The sequence below is a fragment of the Anabrus simplex genome, chromosome 2 (genome assembly GCF_040414725.1).
Source record: "Anabrus simplex isolate iqAnaSimp1 chromosome 2, ASM4041472v1, whole genome shotgun sequence".
Classification (NCBI taxonomy): Eukaryota; Metazoa; Arthropoda; class Insecta; order Orthoptera; family Tettigoniidae; genus Anabrus; species Anabrus simplex.
The window spans coordinates 55474956-55496866 of NC_090266.1; the positions used below are offsets into that span (position 1 = coordinate 55474956).

At 39.5% G+C, this 21911-nt stretch overlaps 1 protein-coding gene across 3 annotated transcripts in view; it reads right to left on the minus strand.

Annotated features, from left to right (window-relative positions):
• The window catches only part of LOC136863874 (solute carrier family 25 member 44), a 396581-nt gene that overhangs the window by 148408 nt on the left and 226262 nt on the right, over nucleotides 1-21911 (minus strand). For all 3 annotated transcript variants that reach the window (XM_067140237.2, XM_067140238.2, XM_067140239.2), the window contains one exon: nucleotides 12232-12418. In XM_067140237.2, the coding sequence (XP_066996338.2) occupies nucleotides 12232-12418 (187 nt within the window). The remainder of the gene's footprint in view (nucleotides 1-12231; nucleotides 12419-21911) is intronic.

Consider the following 21911-nt stretch of genomic DNA (forward strand, 5'->3'; position numbering starts at 1 on the left):
ATACGCTGGCTAGTGCATACCATGGAGGCCACTGCGTAGGCTAACTGGAGCCACCGGCAGTGCCAATGCACTAAGAGACTTTGTCTCATCACTAAAAATTGATGCCTGCTTGGCCATCAGATGATATAGATGTTGATTCCCATAGGGAATCTGAAATATTTGTCCTGAATGGACATTATAAACCCTCCAGCTAACCCATTCTTGGTTGCCAGCGTTTCACCCTCCTGTGCTAGGGTGGGCTCATCAGTTGGTACCTAGCACACCTACCAATACGCTGGCTAGTGCATACCATGGAGGCCACTGCGTAGGCTAACTGGAGCAACCGGCAGTGCCAATGCACTAAGAGACTTTGTCTCATCACTAAAAATTGATGCCTGCTTGGCCATCAGATGATATAGATGTTGATTCCCATAGGGAATCTGAAATATTTGTCCTGAATGGACATTATAAACCCTCCAGCTAACCCATTCTTGGTTGCCAGCGTTTCACCCTCGTGTGCTAGGGTGGGCTCATCAGTTGGTACCTAGCACACCTACCAATACGCTGGCTAGTGCATACCATGGAGGCCACTGCGTAGGCTAACTGGAGCCACCGGCAGTGCCAATGCACTAACTTTGTCTCATCACTAAAAATTGATGCCTGCTTGGCCATCAGATGATATAGATGTTGATTCCCATAGGGAATCTGAAATATTTGTCCTGAATGAGTAAATTTATAATACCAATATAAATGGTCCATTATTGGACATTATAAACCCTCCAGCTAACCCATTCTTGGTTGCCAGCTTTTCACCCTCGTGTGCTAGGGTGGGCTCATCAGTTGGTACCTAGCACACCTACCAATACGCTGGCTAGTGCATACCATGGAGGCCACTGCGTAGGTACCAACTGATGAGCCCACCCTAGCACACGAGGGTGAAATGCTGGCAACCAAGAATGGGTTAGCTGGAGGGTTTATAATGTCCAATAATGGACCATTTATATTGGTATTATAAATTTACTCATTCAGGACAAATATTTCAGATTCCCTATGGGAATCAACATCTATATCATCTGATGGCCAAGCAGGCATGAATTTTTAGTGATGAGACAAAGTCTCTTAGTGCATTGGCACTGCCGGTGGCTCCAGTTAGCCTACGCAGTGGCCTCCATGGTATGCACTAGCCAGCGTATTGGTAGGTGTGCTAGGTACCAACTGATGAGCCCACCCTAGCACACGAGGGTGAAACGCTGGCAACCAAGAATGGGTTAGCTGGAGGGTTTATAATGTCCAATAATGGACCATTTATATTGGTATTATAAATTTACTCATTCAGGACAAATATTTCAGATTCCCTATGGGAATCAACATCTATATCATCTGATGGCCAAGCAGGCATCAATTTTTAGTGATGAGACAAAGTCTCTTAGTGCATTGGCACTGCTGGTGGCTCCAGTTAGCCTACACAGTGGCCTCCATGGTATGCACTAGCCAGCGTATTGGTAGGTGTGCTAGGTACCAACTGATGAGCCCACCCTAGCACACGAGGGTGAAACGCTGGCAACCAAGAATGGGTTAGCTGGAGGGTTTATAATGTCCATTCAGGACAAATATTTCAGATTCCCTATGGGAATCAACATATATATCATCTGATGGCCAAGCAGGCATCAATTTTTAGTGATGAGACAAAGTCTCTTAGTGCATTGGCACTGCCGGTGGCTCCAGTTAGCCTACGCACTGGCCTCCATGGTATGCACTAGCCAGCGTATTGGTAGGTGTGCTAGGTACCAACTGATGAGCCCACCCTAGCACACGAGGGTGAAACGCTGGCAACCAAGAATGGGTTAGCTGGAGGGTTTATAATGTCCAATAATGGACCATTTATATTGGTATTATAAGTGGTATGTTCCGAGCTGTCAGCGGAGAGTTGGCGTGGAATGACATTAGTAGACGAATAAGTTTAAATGGCGTTTATAAAAGTAGGAAAGATCACAATATGAAGATAAAGTTGGAATTCAAGAGGACAAACTGGAGCAAATATTCATTTATAGGAAGGGGAGTTAGGGATTGGAATAACTTACCAAGGGAGACGTTCAATAAATTTCCAATTTCTTTGAAATCATTTAGGAAAAGGCTAGGAAAGCAACAGATAGGGAATCTGCCACCTGGGTGACTGCCCTAAATGCAGATCAGTATTGATTAACTGATTGATTGAACTATCTCTCTGTGCTTGTCCGGATGAGACTTAGTAATGCGAGTACTCAACTACATATAATACAAATATATATGTCTTCCCCTTAGTACTGTTTCCTGACATGGGAATGAGGTAAGATGAAATGAGATGTCCATATGCCGTTCCAGATGCCAAATGCTAATGAAGATGAAAGGAATGATGGCTGGTGAATTAAACTGGGTAACGAGGTGGAAGGACTTGGCTGTGGCCTATGAATAGGAACTGTCTCGGCATTTGCCTGTAAATGAAAATGGGAAACCACAGAAAAACCTTCTCAATTGCCTCCTGAATGCAGAGCCATACTACATTAATACACATGGCCAATTTGCTCAATACTCACCTGTATATAATATTTTCCACAGTAAGAGCATGCTTTATTTAGGGTATTTGTACTTGCTTTGACGTTACTAGACCTATTAGCAGAGCAATCTTCCTGCCCTTAACAGTTACTTCAGAGTGTGATGCCATTATGCACACTCTTAATTGTGCAAAACAGACCTCTATTACCCAGTGTCTATAATGTCACATAGCTGGTCTCCAACAAGGAGTTAATATAAAATACTACTACTACTACTACTACTACTACTACAAAAGAGGAAGAAAGTGTATATAATGTATACTAACCATCCTTAGCAATCACGGTTACGAGTAAACAAAATTGCTCACATACATTGGTTTGATTTCAGACCAACCCTGCTGCACGGGATTGAAAGCTGGGTGGATACGAGATATCATTCATAAGTTGGAAGTAAAAGACACAAAGTAGTAGAATGATTGCTGCTAGGTAACGGTGGGAACAATGGCAAGAGGGTACTGAGAATTAGGAAATAAAGGCTAGGTTAGGAATGAACTTGATGGATGAAACTGTGCTTATAAACCAGCTTCAGCAGTGAAGTCTCGAGAGTAAACGCAGGGTAGATTACCAAGGATAATAATGGACTTGGCCATGGAGGATAAGAGAAGCATATGGAGGTCACAGCGATGATGTTAAACTCATATTTTTATGATTTAAAGATGAGAGCTGTAGAACTAAGCCAGGCCACAGAGCTAGTTGCAAATAGAGGATTGTGGAGGCACTTAGTGTAGTTAATTCACAAAGGCTTGCGGAATGAATGCTGAGAGACACAACAGCCTACAATAAAGTATGTATGTATGTATGTATGTATGTATGTATGTATGTATGTATGTGTGTATGTATGTATGTATGTATGTATGTATGTATGTATGTTAGTATACACTGACTTAGCAAATGTCATGAGATAGTCACCTAATAGCGTGTGGGGCTTCCTCTGACCCTGCGAACTGCAGTGAGATGCCGTGGAAGTGAGTCGACAACTCCCTGGTAGTCCTCTGGACGCAGCTGTCACCAAATCGTTTGCAGAGTGGGCGCCAATGCTGGTCTGTTCATGGGGGCATGATCCATGGCACGGAGCCTGCGTTCCAGGACATCCCAGATATGCTCGATAGGGTTCTTATCAGGGCTCCTGGATGGCCATGGCAGTCGTTGGACCTCCGCTGCATGTTCCTCGAACCATTCCCGGGCGATGTGGCGGCGCGTTATCATCTTCAAACATCGCAGAACCGTCTGGGCGCTGGAAGGCCAAAAATGGGTGGAGATGGTCTCCGAACAGCTCAACATACCACGTACCATTCAAAGTCTCTTCCAAAACAACTAGGGGGCCCATTCCCTACCAGGAAAATGCACCCCAGACCATAACAGAGACACGAACGCCCTGGACCACACCTTCGAGGCAGGCAGGATCCATCGCTTCATGTGGTCTGCGCCATACACGGTGCCTCCCATGGTGCCTCGGCATGGTGCAGTTGAAATCGTGATTCGTCCGACCATATCATGTTAAGCCATTGTTCCAGTGTCCATCCCTGATGACTGGCGACAAATGAGAGTCGTTGTGCCCAATGGCGTTGGGTTAACATTGGCACCCGTGTGCGGCGCTGGCTCCCATACCCTATAGAACCCATGTTCCTATGAATTGTCCATTGGGAGACGTGTCTAGGACAGCCTGTGCTGAATTGAGCCATGATTTGTTGCACGGTTGCCCATTTGTCATTACTGACAATCCGTCTCACATGTCGCCGGTCACATTCATCGTGGGTGACAGGACGGCCGGTCGTTCGTCTGTTGTGGACGGTGACACCCACATTCAACCATTCACGATACACCCTGGACACAGTTGATTGTGTGAAGCTGAATTCCCGCACCACTTCCGAAATCGCACTTCCCATCCGTCAGGCACCGACCACCATACCCCGTATTACATGTAATAAATATCATTTTTGGTCTGTATTGATGATATTTGATTAGAATAATAACAGTAAGTTATTTATTAAATTGACCACCTAATCAATACAATAAGTCATTGTCTTGGATGATTTACATTGATCTATTAACTAAAAATGATACATGTTTCACCTAGTATGAAGGCATCATCAGCCATTGTCTTAACCTCGGAATAAAATAAGCACTTGATTAACATATAATAAGATGAAATTAATTTTTAAAAATCTTGAAGAAACTTAAACTAATTAACATTAAAAATAACAATGTTGGCTTTAAAAATGTTTTTACAATGTGAAGAATTACGAAGGTTAAAGTATTAAAATTATTGACATTAAAAGGCTGCTACTACAAGTAAAATGGACAAAGCAACAGACTGTGATGAACAAGTAGTAAGACTGCTGTAAAATTAAGTTGAGCGATTGGTGGTTACAATTAGACTCTGACGAGCTTGACGATCAGCCATATTTATTCAAAAAGTAATATTGAGAAAATTATGTTGAAGGTTAGTCAAGAGATCACTATATTCCTTTCTAGAAGACAAAAGACGAAAGTCATAGGCATATGGTAGAAATGTAGAACACGTTGATGAGAAGATAAAAGATGTAGATTAAAGGTTGAGGAATAGTGTTCAAATTGGACCTCTGCGGACCATCTCAATTTACAGCGATGTTAAAATATTGCCAAGAATATGAGTTTATTGACAGTTGAAAATGTAAAAGGAAACCAGAAACAAGGTATTAATTGTGTGAAAAGATTTTTAAAAAGTTTAGCGGAGATCGTGTATACTTACAACATCTCAAAACAAATTCTAAACCTGAAATCCAAAATCCATAATAACAACATTGTAATTACTAAAGAAGATACGGGCAACACCATAGTAATAATGAACACACAGGATTACATTAATAAAACTGAAACTTTTTTTTCAAACGAAACCTATACCTTAATTAACAAAGATCCAACAAACAAAATACAGTGTAACTTAAAGAACCTTCTCAAAAATTCTACTTTCATTTTAAATGATCAAGATTATCAGAAATTAACTATAATGAACCCAAAATTACCTACAGTCAGATCATTGCCCAAAATTCATAAAAAGGAAGTCCCCATTCGACCCATAATTAATAGTATGAATAGTCCTACTTATAAAACTTCTCAATTCTTGCACAAATTCCTGAAAAAAACATTTCAAATTTCACAACTCCAACCCCATAAAGAACTCGATTAAACTTTGCAATTCCCTAAATAAATTCAGTCTGCAACCAAACCACGTTTTATGTTCTTTTGACATCACCAACATGTATACAAACATCCCTATCAATAATACTATTAACATCATAAAAAAATAATCTGTTGAAACATAGCACATTGAGTAAAATCAAAATTGATGAATGGTTAAAATTACTTAGTTTCGTTTTAGACAAGAACTACTTCACCTTCAATAAGAAAATTTACAAACAGGAAGGTTTGGCGATGGGAGACCCGTTATCTGGTATATTAGCCGATATATACTTAGATAATCTCAAACACAGTAAGATCGTTAATAACATCAATGGACTATGTCTTTGGCATCGCGATGTTGATGATACCATAGCAATCATAGATAAACAGATCAACAACAGCGATAACATACTATCATTTCTTAACAATTTGGATAATAACATTAAATTCACTAAAGAAAATGAGATCAATAGCTCTTTGAATTTCCTAGACATCAAAATCACACTAGTATCAAACAAGTTCGACTTCCAAATATACAGAAAACCCACCTTTTCTCCAACAACCATAAAAAATGATTCAGTACATCCCAACTCACATACAAAAGCCACTTATCACAGTCTAATATATAGAGCATGAAGGAAAAAGCAGCGGCAGCAACCAAAGCAATGTACGAGATCCCCAAGCTGCAGAACCTCTCAGTGAACACTGCAATGGCACTATTCAAGCTTAAAGTGGCCCCGGTAGTTACGTATGGGATACAATTGATATGGCACAAACTAACTGTTTCAAACATGAAAAGAATTTAAAATATAAAGGCCAGGTACTTGAAACGGATCCTACAGATCTCAAAATTTACAGAGAATCGAATGGCATACATAATGGCAGACGAAACATTCTTTCTGGAAGACATCAAACAAACATTCGGGCTACCAGACACCGCCGCATCGACTGCCGTCCTTGAAGAAAGGAGACAGAAAGCCCAGCAGATACCTGAAGGTTTCTACGAAACGGAAGTTATGAAGAACAGTGAATGGAAGGGCCCAAACTACGAACTACGCCATGTATACACACGCTTCGGTATCCATGGATTCCACGGGAAAATATGCCTAACCAACAGATTTCACGCCCCAAACGAAGACTGTATCTGCCGTCTCTGCGGAATGACGTGTCCTAGGTACCACCTGATGAACTGTACTGAACAAACACAACGCATCAGCACTCTTGCCAAAGACTGGTAAAAAAAAAAAAAAAAAAACAAACAACAACAACAACAATGAAGTGATGTACCAAAAGAAAATAATGACAAATTGTAACATTCAACACATATGTACACATTGTGTTTAATTTCAATAAATAATAATATATAGAGCTTTAAAAATTCCGATGTCCTCTACTAATTTAAAGAAAGAATTACTGTTCATTAAGGAAACAGCTAAATTCAATGGATTTAACACAGATATAATTGACAAAATCATTAAAAAAAAAAAAAAAAACGAAAACTAGCTACAAATTTAATTCCACTGAAACCCGTCAAACCAAAATATGCTAAATTCATATTCACTAACCATAAGATTTATCTGATAACCAATCCATTAATGAAGCACGATGTAAAAATAGCCTACACAACAAAAAACCCTCATCGCAATTTTTTCTTCAATCATAACTCCATTAACATCACAGACAATAGTTACTCTGGATCAGGAATACAGTAACACCTCGTTAATTCGAAGTCGTTGGGACTTGAAAATCGGACTTCGAATTACGTGATTTCGAATTAACCGCCAATTCGCAATTCAGAAGTACCAACCCTTGCCGCGTTACAAAATATTCTAAGGCCCGTTACTGCATGCAGTTAACCTTGATACACAGTTTATACCTTTCAAATGCCATGAAAAAGAACTATTTCCGAAATGTATCCAAGAAGGTGCATTTACAGTATTCAGATAATGCACTCGGATATCTCACTGGCAAACATAACCTCACGCAACGAAATAAAGAAAGAAAAAAGCATGATTCAAAGACGACGAGAAATCTATGATGGCTCCCATGTAAAAGTGCTTTATTAATTGGATTACTATACTATATGCATTTTAGATGTCTTGTATTTACACAGAAAGTACCCGATGCCCTTAAAATCGAACTTTTCTATGACTATCCTTGTACGATTTCCCGCCATGGCACTTCTCTTGTACCGGTACTTCAGAAATGTAAACACTTGCTGCGTCACAAAGTATTATAAGACCCATTAATACATGCAATCACCTCAATTCACAGTTTAAACCTTTCAAATGCCATGGAAAAAACATTCCGAAATGTAGCCAACACGGTGCATTTACTTTCAAATGCCATGGAAAAAACATTCCGAAATGTAGCCAACAAGGTGCATTTGCAATGTTCAAATAATGCACTTGGATTAATCACTGACAAACATAACCTCATGCAACGAAAGATAAAATCACACAATTCAAAGATGAGGATAAATGATGCCGGTTCCCTGTGCAAATGCATTATTCTTTGGATTTTTCTACTGTTCGCATTTTTAGATGCTTTGTACTGGCATGGAAAGTAATTAAAACATTGTGGCTTATCAAACTTTCCTGGATAAAGTTTCTCGCTTCCATGTGCATTGCAACGCACTACTATGACCCCCACCTCCACCCTTTTACGATTCTCCGGCTGGCACTTTCTCCTTTAAAACCATAAGACCATTTGGGCTCGCATTAAAATAAAGCAATGCAGTTTCACCGGCAATGACCATATTGTACAGTGCCTACGAATTTATTATATGAGCCACGTTTTTTCGTCAACTGTCGACATCGCTAGTGTTCGCGGATTTTGTTTTTCCGCACACTGCCTGTTTGTGATATTACGTTGTTCCTTAAAAGGTTGAATACAAAAGAATTCCGATTTCATTCAACTTAGCAATCATGAAGCGTACTGTAGACCCACCGAAGTGAGTGTAAGTGCGGAAAGCTACCCCTGCACGTTCGGGAACGCGCGTTCTGTTATGACGCAGAGCGGATAAATTTCGAGTTGAAATTACTCTGTATTATACTATTGTTTTAAAATGTAAAGGCAGTTTCGAATTAAAAGTCTGAATTTCGGTAATGGGTCCGACATTGTACTTCGAATTACGAATTATCCGTATTTCGAATTAAACAATTTAAATAACATGCAAAACTGTATCTCATGTTTCCGGGAACGAGAGGTTCTTCGAATTAGGCGGGATTTTGAATTAACCGATTTCGAATTATCGAGGTTCTACTGTATATAGATTGAAATGCTCTACATGTAATTTTTCTTATGTTGGCCAAACTGGCCGCAGCTTCTCCACCAGATACGCCGAACATTACAATGCTCAAAGACACAATAAATTCTCCGCAATGGCCAACCACATGAGGGACACAGGACATAAATTCACCACAATAGAATAAGACCTTCATATTTTCAAAAGAGTTGATAAAAGTAAACTTATGAAAGAATACAAAAATTTATTCATTTTCCTCGACCAACATTTCAATAAAGATAAGAACCTAAATGACATTTTTAAAATTTATTTATTTATCGATACGGCCACCTGTGGGCCACGATTACACAATCTTCCTCCTGTCACGCAGACCGATACTCTTCTCCTTACACTCGCCAAAGATTCTTCAGTCTGTGACTTCTTCTTGCTCGTTCTTCCACCGAGATGTTCCGTGGCTTCGCATGTTGCGCTTCAGACGCATCCCTCAATCCCGCAACTTTCTTCCTAAATGATGCCCTTTCTTTTATATCCTCCTCCTTGATACCTATTTCTGCCAAGTCATTGTGCACCTGTGTAAGCCATCCCGGTTGTTTTTTTCCACCTTTCCTGCAGAAGAAGTATCCTGTTGGCCAATCTCTCAGGGTTCATTCTTTTGATACGTCCATAAAACGTCAGTCTCCTTTTTCTCATCACAGTCGTGATTCTTTCTACTGTCTTGTAGAGCTCCAAATATGATCTTAACTGGAATGTTTTGGGTCACTCGTCGACTTTCTAGGGCCTAAGATTTTTCGCAAGAATCTTCTTTCTCTTTTTTCAATGAGTGGGTCAGCCATCCTCGACAAGGTTTCTGCTCCATAAAGGCACTCTGTTCTAACTACTGTGCAGTAATGTTTTAACTTGGCCCGAATTGAGAGAGACTTGGACTTATAGGTGTCATGACATAGTCTGAATGCCAACTCCATCCTTCTCACCCTCTCCTTTAATCCCTCCTTTTCATCTCCATTGGGGGCGAGTATTTCCCCCAGGTATTTAAATTTTTGCACACGCTGGATATCTCCATACAATGTAACAAGTCTGTCCGTGTCGCCTTTTTTTATAGAATCAATGAATGCTGTTTTTTCGAAGGAGATTCTTAACCCTGTTTTGACTGCAACATTTTGTAGTTCTTCGACTTGTTTCTTAGCTGTTTGAAGGTTATCTGTAATAAGAACAACATCGTCTGCGAAGGCAAGGCGATCCAACATCATCGCATTTTTTCCACAACCTATCTTTACCCCATTCTTCATTCCATTTTCAGTCACTCTCAGCCTCCATTCTCTAATAACTTTTTCTAAAAAGCAATTAAAGAGTAGTGGAGAAAGGCTGTCTCCTTGTCTCAAACCCGTTTTTATCTCAAAAGGATTTGAGAGTTCGCCCATAAATTTGACTTGAGAAAAGGTGTTTGTAAGAAATTGCCGAATTATGGCCAGAGATTTCCCATCCACTCCAAACTCCTGCAGAACGTTCATGAGCACTCCATGATCTATGGGATCATATGCCTTTTTGAAATCAACGAAGGTTGATTGTCCTCTTCTGATGACATTATTGATTAAAAAAAAGCCCCTTATATGAACAGATTTTAATTCTATTACAAAATTCAATTCCCCTCACCAATATATTCTTAATAATTTTCAACCTCAAATTAACAAGCATTCCCACCTCCTCTACAGCTAATACACTCCCCTCCCTTCCCCTCACAGCTAGTACCTCTAATTCAAATGCAACCAATAAACCCACACCCACACCTACTCTAATATCGCTCCCGCCAATGGCTTCTCACCGATACAACACGCGCAGTAATACACATTCCTCCTCCTCTACCACCAATAGCAGCTCCCCTCCAAGCACTACGAACAAGCCAATAATCACACCTCCGCAAACAGTTCCCCCTCCAACACAAACCTACAGCTACAACACTACAGTCTACAGTTGTCAATACACTTAATTCATAACATACAAGTTACCTTCACCTCGTCAAATGGTAAGTATACACGATCTCCGCTAAACTTTTAAAAAATCTTTTCACACAATTAATACCTTGTTTCTGGTTTCCTTTTACAGATTCAACTGTCAATAAACTCATATTCTTGACAACATTTTAACATCGCTTTAAATTGAGATGGTCCACAGAGGTCCAATTTTAACACTGTTCTTCAACCTTCAATCTACATCTTTTATCTTCTCATCAATGTGTTCTACATTTCTACCATATGCCTATGACTTTCGTCTTTTGTCTCCTAGAAAAGAATATAGTGATCTCTTGACTAACCTTCAACATAATTTTCTCAATATTACTTTTTGAATAAATATGGCTGATCGTCATTCTCGTCAGAGTCTAATCATAACCACCAATCGCTCAACTTAATTTTACAGCAATCTTACTACTTGTTCATCACAGTCCATTTTACTTGTAATAGCAGCCTTTTAATGTCAATAATTTTAATACTTTAACCTTTGTAATTCCTCTCACTGTAAAAATTTTTTAAAACCAACATTTTTATTTTTAATGTTAATTAGTTTAAGTCTCTTCAAGATTTTTAAAAATTAATTTCATCTTATTATATGTTAATCAAGTGTTTATTTTATTCCGAGATTAAGACAATGGCTGATGATGCCTTCATACTAGGCGAAACATGTACCATTTTTAGTTAATAGATCAATGTAAATCATCCAAGACAATGACTTATTGTATTGATTAGGTGGTCAATTTAATAAATAACTTACTGTTATTATTCTAATCACCATACCCCGTTCAAACGGTGTCAGCTTACGACGACGTTCCATGTTACCCCTGTCACATGCAGAGCCACTGCTCACAATGTCTCCTATACAACTGCCGCTGGCACAGGGGGCGTGTGGTGTGCAGACAACACACCTGCGCATCAGTGCTTCGCTATCCCATGACATTTGCTCAGTCAGTGTATACTGCTTAGGAAATGAATCCTTTTTACTGCAAACAATATCAATAAAACTGATGAAAACAAATTCAGCATCCATACTACATATACTACTATTTTCTAAATTCTGATCACCTAGAAAATGCTTAAACTTTAATACAAATTAAATTCTATGGAGTTAGCAGAAACTGAAAGTTCAGAATTTGAACATTACACTAACTAACCAACTGGCTTGGTTTCAAAGCTGTCTTTTAAAATAAAAATTATATTAAAATTCTCAAATCGATATTCTTGAAATACTTATGTACTTGCTTACCCTGATAGAGCTGATAAAATGCCCACCACATTGCACTATTAGGAACATAAGTACAGAGCGATGCTATGTATCCTCTGTAAAAGCCACGAATACCATCCCGCAAATAAATTTGCCTGATAATCTCAATTGTGGTCTGCAATTTGGTCCGGGTTGGATCAAGAGAGAGGCCTAGAGTGTTCATGAAGAGCTGAAAATATAACAAGAAATCAAAATAACATGTTGAGAGTATCTGATAATTCCATTACAATAGCATTCTCAATAAATAATCTGTAAGAGTTCTACTGAAAAAATCTGATACACACACATACTGTTCTGGTTATAATTCCCTACTGGAAATGGGACTCCTGTGCTAATAGACCAACCAAATCATCCTTTCTAATACATACACTATATTATAAAATAGCATACTTTGCTACTAATCAACTGACATGTGGTTGAGTATCCATTGAAATCAACGTTCATATTTATTTAAAATAAATAAATAAATAAATAAATAAATAAATAAATAAATAAATAAATAAATAAACAAACAAACAAACACCCACACACACACAAACAAACACCCACACAAACAAACAAATCAATCAATCAATCAATCAATCAATCAATCAATCAATCAATCAATCAATCAATCAATCAATCAATCAATCAATCAATCAATCAATCAATCAATCACCACTGATCTGCACTTAGGGCTGTCGTCCACGTGACTGATTCCCTATCTGTTGCTGACCTAGTCTTTTCTTAAATGATTTCAAAGAAAATGGAATTTTTTTACAAGTTACTTTAGGTCATACCGACACAGATAGGTCTTATTGCAACGATGGGACAGGAAAGGGCTAGGAGTGGGAAGGGAGCAGTCATGGCCTTAATTAAGGTACAGCATTTGCCTGGTGTAAAAATGGGAAAACAAGGAAAACCATCTTTAGGGCTGCCAAAAATGAGGTTTGAACCCACTATCTTCCAAATACTGGATACTGACCGCACTTAACCAACTGCAGCTATTGAACTCGATAAATGGCAATCTTAGCTTCTTCTTCTTCTTCTGCGCGAGTGGGTCACTTAGGACCATGCGGAATAAACATTGTTGAGCTTCCCTCCTTGCACAATAGTTCTTCATTTTCATCGATTGTTGTGATTTCTGTTCCCACGACCAAGTACACCGTGATGGTTTCTTCTTGTCTTCCTCAAATCCCTTTGTGTGAACAATTTTCCTGATTATATTCCCATCCTGCAGATTTGGTGATCCTAATTCAGTGAGGTCTTTCTCTACTTGCTTATACCATTTTGATCTTGTACGTTTGATTTGCAAAAATTTGTGTGTTCGATAAGCAAGTCTGTTATTCATTCGTTCCAAATGGCTTAAAAATGGCAGACTCATTGTTTCAGTAAGTTTAGATATTTTGAAATATATTTCTGAGTTCGGTTTGGGGTCATGTATTCCATTTTATATTATGATCTTTCGAACTTTTATGAACTCCATTCAAGCTTATTCATCTATTAATGTCATTCCAGACCTCCTCTCCACTGACAGCTCAGAAGTATTACAAGTAATAAATTTCATGTTGCATTTCGTATTGACTTACAATTAAAATAAGATAACATTTCTTTAATAAGAAATTGTATTGGTCAAATCCATTTAATCAATGTTTGTATCAAGTATTGATTCGCTGGATGTGTCCAATGCCGTTTCTTATTAAAAGAAATGTAAACTTATGTTAAAATACCACGTAGTCAAGCGGCTCGTCTCCTTGCTCCCAAGTCTTCCCAGCCTAAAGTTTGCAACATTTTCTTTAACACTACTTTCTTTTTGTTGGACATAGCTTAGAACAAATTGGACTGCATTCCTTTGGATCTATTCCAGTTTTCAAATCAAGTTAACCTGGTGAGGGTCCCATACAATGGAACCATACTCTACTTAGGGTCTTACCAGTGAGTTAAAGGCCTACGCCCTCCCATTCACTTCCTTTCTACAACCTCTACACCCTCATAACGATATGAAGAGTTCTCTAACCATTACTTACAATCTTATTAATGTGATTACTCCAATGAAGAGCTTTCCTTATATTAACACCAAGGTACTTACAGTGATCCCCATGAGGTACTTCCACTCCACCAACACTGTTTTTAAAACTCAGTGGACATTTTCTCTAGGTGAAACTTACAACCTGACTTTTCACCCCATTTATTATCATAGCAGGTCCTCTATATTTAGACCTTAAGTACAATGTATCCATGAACGATGGTTTATATGAATAGATCTCCGTCATTTTAAAATAGCATACTTTTTTTTTTATTTTTTTTTTATTGATGCTTCATAATTCTATCTACAGTTAAAACACTATGGCAACCGGAATAGAAATGTAGAGGAAAAAAGTAACTAAACCAAAAAGAAGTCTCTAAAATACAATTAAAGCCTCAAATAGAAGTGAATTTTGGAAATTAGATTCTTGTCCAATTTCCAAATATCTCTAGAAGCTACTGTAAAGCTAAGAACGCAACAGAACTTCATCAATTATTAAGTTGTTTAACACCGGGCGAGTTGGCCGTGCGCGTAGAGGCGCGCGGCTGTGAGCTTGCATCCGGGAGATAGTAGGTTCGAATCCCACTATCGGCAGCCCTGAAAATGGTTTTCTGTGGTTTCCCATTTTCACACCAGGCAAATGCTGGGGCTGTACCTTAATTAAGGCCACGGCCGCTTCCTTCCAACTCCTAGGCCTTTCCTATCCCATCGTCGCCATAAGACCTATCTGTGTCGGCGCGACGTAAAGCCCCTAGCAAAAAAAAAAAAAAAAAAAAAGTTGTTTAACAACACTAATATGATGAAAGAGCATTCTTAAAGATATCTGTAGAATAATCTTGATAGGTAGTGTGTTGTACACCATTAAGATGCAAGAACTTCATCACAAACTGATTAAATCATCAATACTTTTGTTTTTGTTTCTTTTCATTTCTTTTCAGTTTTGACTTAGTTAATATACAGCATAACATTGAAGTTCTTCAGTCTGTCAGAAATAATGCAAGGTTAATAAAATACCTGAAAGAGAAAAGATTTAATTAATAACAGAATATACGTGCAAAAGATAACATTTAATTAACAACTGAATATACCTGAAAGGGGAGGAGCAGCCTTTCGGAAGTTGCAAGGGCGCCAGTCTAGATGAGCGACTGATATGGCCTTGTAATAACACTCAATATGGCTTAGCTGTGTTATACTACTACACGGCTGAAAGCAACAGGAAACTAAAGCCGTAACGAACTTCTGAAGACATGCAACTCTCTGTATGAATGATATAACTGATGATGGCTTCCTCCCGGGTAAAATATTCCGGAGGTAAACTAGTCCCCCATTCGGATCTCCAGGTGGGGACTACACGAGAGGGGGCGATCATCAGGAAGATGGATACTGAAATTCTGCGAGTCGGAGCGTGGAATGTTAGAAGTTTGAATCGTTGTGGTAGGCTAGAGAATCTGAAAAGGGAGATGGATGGATTAAAGTTAAATGTAGTTGGTAAAAGTGAAGTACGTAGGCAGGAAGAATAGGATTTCTGGTCAGGTGACTACAAAATTATCAACAAAAATCAAACAGGGGAAAACAAGGAGTTGGTTTAATAATGAATAAGAGAACAGGGCAGCGGGTAAGCTACTGCGACCAGCATAGTGAAAGAATTATTGTTGTCAAGATAGACACCAAACCAATGTCCACTACAATAGGTAGTGCAGGTCTATATGCCTACTAGTTCAGCGGATGATGAGGAAATTGAAAGAATATACAAAGAGAAGATTTAATACAATATGTAAAAGGTGACAACAATCTAATTGTCATGGGAGACTGAAATGCAGTGGTAGAACAAGGAAGAGAAGGTAATACAGTAGGAGAATTCAGATTGGGACAAAGGAATGAAAGAGGAAGTTATTTGTTGAATTCTGCACAGATCATAATTTAGTCCTTACTAATACTTTGTTCTAACACCACAAAAGACAGCTGTATACATGGATGAGACCTGGAGACACTGGAAGGTATCAAATAGACTTCATTATGATTAGGCAGAGATTCAGAAACCAGGTGTTGGAATGCAAAACTTTCCCAAGAGCAGACGAGGACTCTGACCACAAATTGTTGGGCCATGAAATGCCACCTGAAGTTGAAGAATTCAATTCAAGGAGATGGGATCTAGACAAGTTGAAAGAAAAGAGTGTGAGGGATTGTCTCAAGGAACATGTTGCACAAGGACTAAATAAAAAGGCTGGAGGAAACACAATAGAAGAAGAATAATGGATAGTCATGAAAAATGAGGTCAGTAGGGCTGCTGAAGAAATGTTAGGAAGGAAGAAAAGATCAACTAAGAATCGGTGGATAACTCAGGAGATACTAGACCTGACTGGTGAACGATGAAAATACAAGAATGCGAGAAACGAAGAGGGCAGAAAAGAATGCAGGCGATTAAAGAATGAAGTGGATAGAAAGTGCAAGATAGCTAAGGTAGAATGGCTGAAGGAGAAGTGCAAGGATGTTTAAGGTTGTGTGATCCTAGGAAAGGTAGATGCTGCAAACAAGAAAATTAAGGAAACCTTTAAAGAAAGGAAAACCAGGTGTATAAATATTAAGAGCTCAGATGGAAAGCCACTTCTAGGGAAAGAAGACAAAGCAGAAATATGGCAGGAACATATCCAACAGCTGTATCAAAGTAAAGCCGTAGATGATTTGGTTCTGGAACAAGAAGAGGCTATTGATGCTGATGAAATGAGAGAACCAATTTTGAGGTCAGAGTTTGACAGAGCTGTGGGAGACCTAAATAGGAACAAAGCACCTAGAATTTTTGAAATACCCTCTCAATTACTCACTGCATTAGGAGAAACCAGCATGACAAGGTTATTCCATCTAGTCTGTAAGATGTATGAGACAGGAAAAGTGCCATCCAATTTTCGGCAGTTGGCCGTGCGTGTAGAGGCGCGCGGCTGTGAGCTGGCATCCGGGAGATAGCAGGTTCGAATCCCACTATCGGCAGCCCTGAAAATAGTTTTCCGTGGTTTCCCATTTTCACACCAGGCAAAAATGCTGGGGCTGTACCTTAATTAAGGCCACGGCCGCTTCCTTCCAACTCCTAGGCTTTTCCTATCCCATCGTCGCCATAAGACCTATCTGTGTCGGTGCGACGTAAAGCCCCTAGCAAAAAAAAATTTTCGGCAGAATGTTGTCATACCTATTCCCAAGAAAGCTGGTGCTGACAAGTGTGAAAACTACTGAAACATTAGTTTAGTATCTCATGCCTGCAAAATTTTTAACACATATTATTTAAAGAATGGTTCATGTTTGTGGATTACTGTAGTCACGTCCTAGTTCATGAACCATGGGCAACGGCTGAGTGGCCTAGTCAGTGGTCCTGAGAGTCGGGATACCAGTTGCTATGGAATGGGAGTGGGCATCTCGGACATATTCTGAGTCCTGGCCCTCCTTGTGCTCAGGCGGCTAGGACTATACAATTCACCGGTGGTCCATAACCCGTTAGAGGAGAGATCCTCACTTGGACTATGTGCAAGTAGGGTAGCATCCTGCTTCATGAATTTACTGAGCTCAGAACAATTTAAGCAAGCCTCGGACCTATGGGAGTATCACTCCCATTTGACAGGCGAAGGACTCCTTGGAAACAACTTGGTGAACGAAATGGAATTCGATGTGGAGCTATCAATATTAATGGGGCTTATGGAAGAAAGAAAGTAGAACTGGCTGAGTCAGCAAAGAGGATGCATTTGGATGTGCTAGGAGTAAGTGATATTCAGGTAAGGGGAGATAACGAGGAAGAGATAGGAGATTATAAAGTGTACTTGACGGGTGTTAGAAAGGGAAGGGCAGAGCCTGGGGTAGGGCTCTTTATCAGGAAAACCATTGCACGCAACATAGTTTCTGTTAGGCACGTAAATGAGCGAATGATGTGGGTAGATTTGTCAGTTGGAGGAATTAGGACTAGAATTGTGTCCGTGTATTCACCATGTGAGGGTGCAGATGAGGATGAAGTTGACAAGTTTTATGAAGCATTGAGCGACATCGTGGTCAGGGTCGACAGCAAGGATAGAATAGTGCTAATGGGCGATTTCAATGCGAGAGTTGGGAATAGAACTGAAGGATACGAAAGGGTGATTGGTAAATGTTGGGAAGATATGGAAGCTAATGGGAATGGGAAGCGTTTGCTGGACTTCTGTGCTAGTATGGGTTTAGCTTTTACGAATACATTCTTCAAGCATAAGGCTATTCACCGCTACACATGGGAGGCTAGGGGTACCAGATCCATAATAGACTATATCTTAACAGACTTTGAATTCAGGAAATCTGTTAGGAATGTACGAGTTTTCCGCGGATTTTTCAATGATACAGACCACTATCTGATCTGTAGTGAACTAAGTATCTCTAGGCCTAGGGTAGAGAAAGTGAAATCTGTCTGCAAACGAATAAGGGTAGAAAATCTCCAGGACGAGGAAATTAGACAGAAGTACATGGATATGATTAGTGAGAAGTTTCGAACAGTAGACAGTAAGCAGGTTCAGGATATAGAAAGTGAATGGGTGGCATACAGGGATGCTGTAGTAGAAACAGCAAGGGAATGCCTAGGAACAACTGTGTGTAAAGATGGGAAAAGGCGAACATCTTGGTGGAATGATGAAGTGAGAGCAGCTTGTAAACGTAAAAAGAAGTCTTATCAGAAATGGCTCCAAACAAGGGCCGAGGCAGACAGGGATTTGTACGTAGATGAAAGAAACAGAGCGAAACAAACAGTTGCTGAATCCAAAAAGAAGTCATGGGAAGATTTTAGTAACAACCTGGAAAGGCTAGGTCAAGCAGCAGGGAAACCTTTCTGGACAGTAATAGAAAATCTTATGAAGGGAGGGAAAAAGGAAATGAACAGTGTTTTGAGTATTCAGGTGAACTCATAATAGATCCCAGGGAATCACTGGAGAGGTGGAGGGAATATTTTGAACATCTTCTCAATGTAAAAGGAAATCATCCTGGTGGTGTTGCAAACAGCCAAGCTCATGAGGAGTAGGAAAATGATGTTGGTGAAATTATGCTAGAGGAAGTGGAAAGGATGGTCAATAAACTCCACTGTCATAAAGCAGCAGGAATAGATGAAATTAGACCTGAAATGGTGAAGTATAGTGCGAAGGCAGGGATGAAATGGCTTCATAGAGTAGTAAAATTAGCATGGGGTGTTGGTAAGGTACCTTCAGATTGGACAAAAGCAGTAATTGCACCTATCTATAAGCAAGGAAACAGGAAGGATTGCAACAACTATCGAGGCATCTCATTGATTAGTATACCAGGCAAAGTATTCACTGGCATCTTGGAAGGGAGGGTGCGATCAGTCGTTGAGAGGAAGTTGGATGAAACCCAGTGTGGTTTCAGACCACAGAGAGGCTGTCAGGATCAGATTTTCAGTATGCGCCAGGTAATTGAAAAATGCTACAAGAGGAATAGGCAGTTGTGTTTATGTTTCATAGATCTAGAGAAAGCATACGACAGGGTACCGAGGGAGAAGATGTTCGCCATACTGGGGGACTATGGAATTAAAGGTAGATTATTAAAATCAATCAAAGGTATTTATGTTGACAATTGGGCTTCAGTGAGAATTGATGGTAGAATGAGTTCTTGGTTCAGGGTACTTACAGGGGTTAGACAAGGCTGTAATCTTTCACCTCTGCTGTTCGTAGTTTACATGGATCATCTGCTGAAAGGTATAAAATGGCAGGGAGGGATTCACTTAGGTGGAAATGTAATAAGCAGTCTGGCCTATGCTGATGACTTTGTCGTAATGGCAGATTGTGCCGAAAGCCTGCAGTCTAATATCTTGGAACTTGAAAATAGATGTAATGTGTATGGTATGAAAATTAGCCTCTCGAAGACTAAATTGATGTCCGTAGGTAAGAAATTCAACAGAATTGAATGTCAGATTGGTGATACAAAGCTAGAACAGGTCGATAATTTCAAGTATTTAGGTTGTGTATTCTCCCAGGATGGTAATATAGTAAGTGAGATTGAATCAAGGTGTCATAAAGCTAACGCAGTGAGCTCGCAGTTGCGATCAACAGTATTCTGTAAGAAGGAAGTCAGCTCCCAGACGAAACTATCGTTACATCGGTCTGTTTTCAGACCAACTTTGCTTTACGGGAGCGAAAGCTGGGTGGACTCAGGATATCTTATTCATAAGTTAGAAGTAACAGACATGAAAGTAGCAAAAATGATTGCTGGTACAAGCAGGTGGGAACAATGGGAGGATGGTACTCGGAATGAGGAGATAAAGGCTAATTTAGGAATGAACTCGATGGATGAAGCTGTACGCATAAACTGGCTTCGGTGGTGGGGTCATGTGAGGCGAATGGAGGAGGATAGGTTACCTAGGAGAATAATGGACTCTGCTATGGAGGGTAAGAGAAGTAGAGGTAGACCAAGACGACGATGGTTAGACTCGGTTTCTAACGATTTAAAGATAAGAGGTATAGAACTAAATGAGGCCACAACACTAGTTGAAAATCGAGGATTATAATGAAGTTTATTTTATGTAATGATTGTGGCGACGTTTAGTAAATTCACAGAGGCTTGCAGACTGAACGCTGAAAGGCATAACAGTCTATAATGATAATGTATGTATGTATGTATGTATGTATCTATGTATGTAATGTATTATTTAAAGAAGAATGGAAAGACAAGTTGAAGCTAAGTTGGGAGAAGATCAATTTGGCTTCAGAAGAAATGTAGGAACACGTGAAGCAATCCTGACTTTACGTCTGATCATACAGGTTTGAATTAAGAAGGACAATCCCACATACACGGCGTTCGTGGATCTAGAAAAGGCATTCGATAATGTTGATTGGATCAAGCTATTTGAGATTCTGAAGGTGATTGGAATCAGATACCGAGAACGAAGAATTATCTACAATCTGTAAAAGAACCAGTCTGCAGTGATAAGAATCGAGGGCTTCGAAAAAGAAGCAGCAATCCATAAAGGAATGAGGTGAGGCTGCATATTGTCCCCCCTGCCCCCCCATCTCCTTTTCAATTTTTACATAGCACAGGCAGTAAAGGAAATCAAAGAGGAATTTGGAAAGGGAATCACAGTCCAAAGAGAGGAAATAAAAAACAACTAATGATGGCAGAAGTAACAATGACATAAAATGCAGACTAGCACAAGCAAGGAAGAGGTTTCTTAAGAAAAGAAATTTGCTTACTTCAAACATTGATGTAGGAATTAGGAAGATGTTTCTGAAGACTTTCATCTGGAGCATGGCATTGTATGGAAGTGAAACATGGACGATAACCAGTTCAGAAAGAAAGCGAATAGAAGCTTTTGAAATGTAGTGTTACAGAAGAATGCTGAAAGTGAGATGGAATCACAAATGAAGGGATACTGAATTGAATTGGTGAGAGGAGATTGATTTGGCTAAATTTGATGAGAAGAAGAGATAGAATGACAGGACACATCTTAAGACAACCAGGGCTTGTTAAGTTTTTTTTTTCAAGGAAGTGTAGGTGGTCGGAACGGTACGGGTAGACCAAGATATGAATATGACAAGGAGATTAGAGCATATGTAGGATGGGATAGTTATGTAGAAATGAAAAGGTTAGCACAGGATAGGGTGGCATGGAAAGCTGCATCAAACCAGTCTATGGACTGATGACTCAAACAACA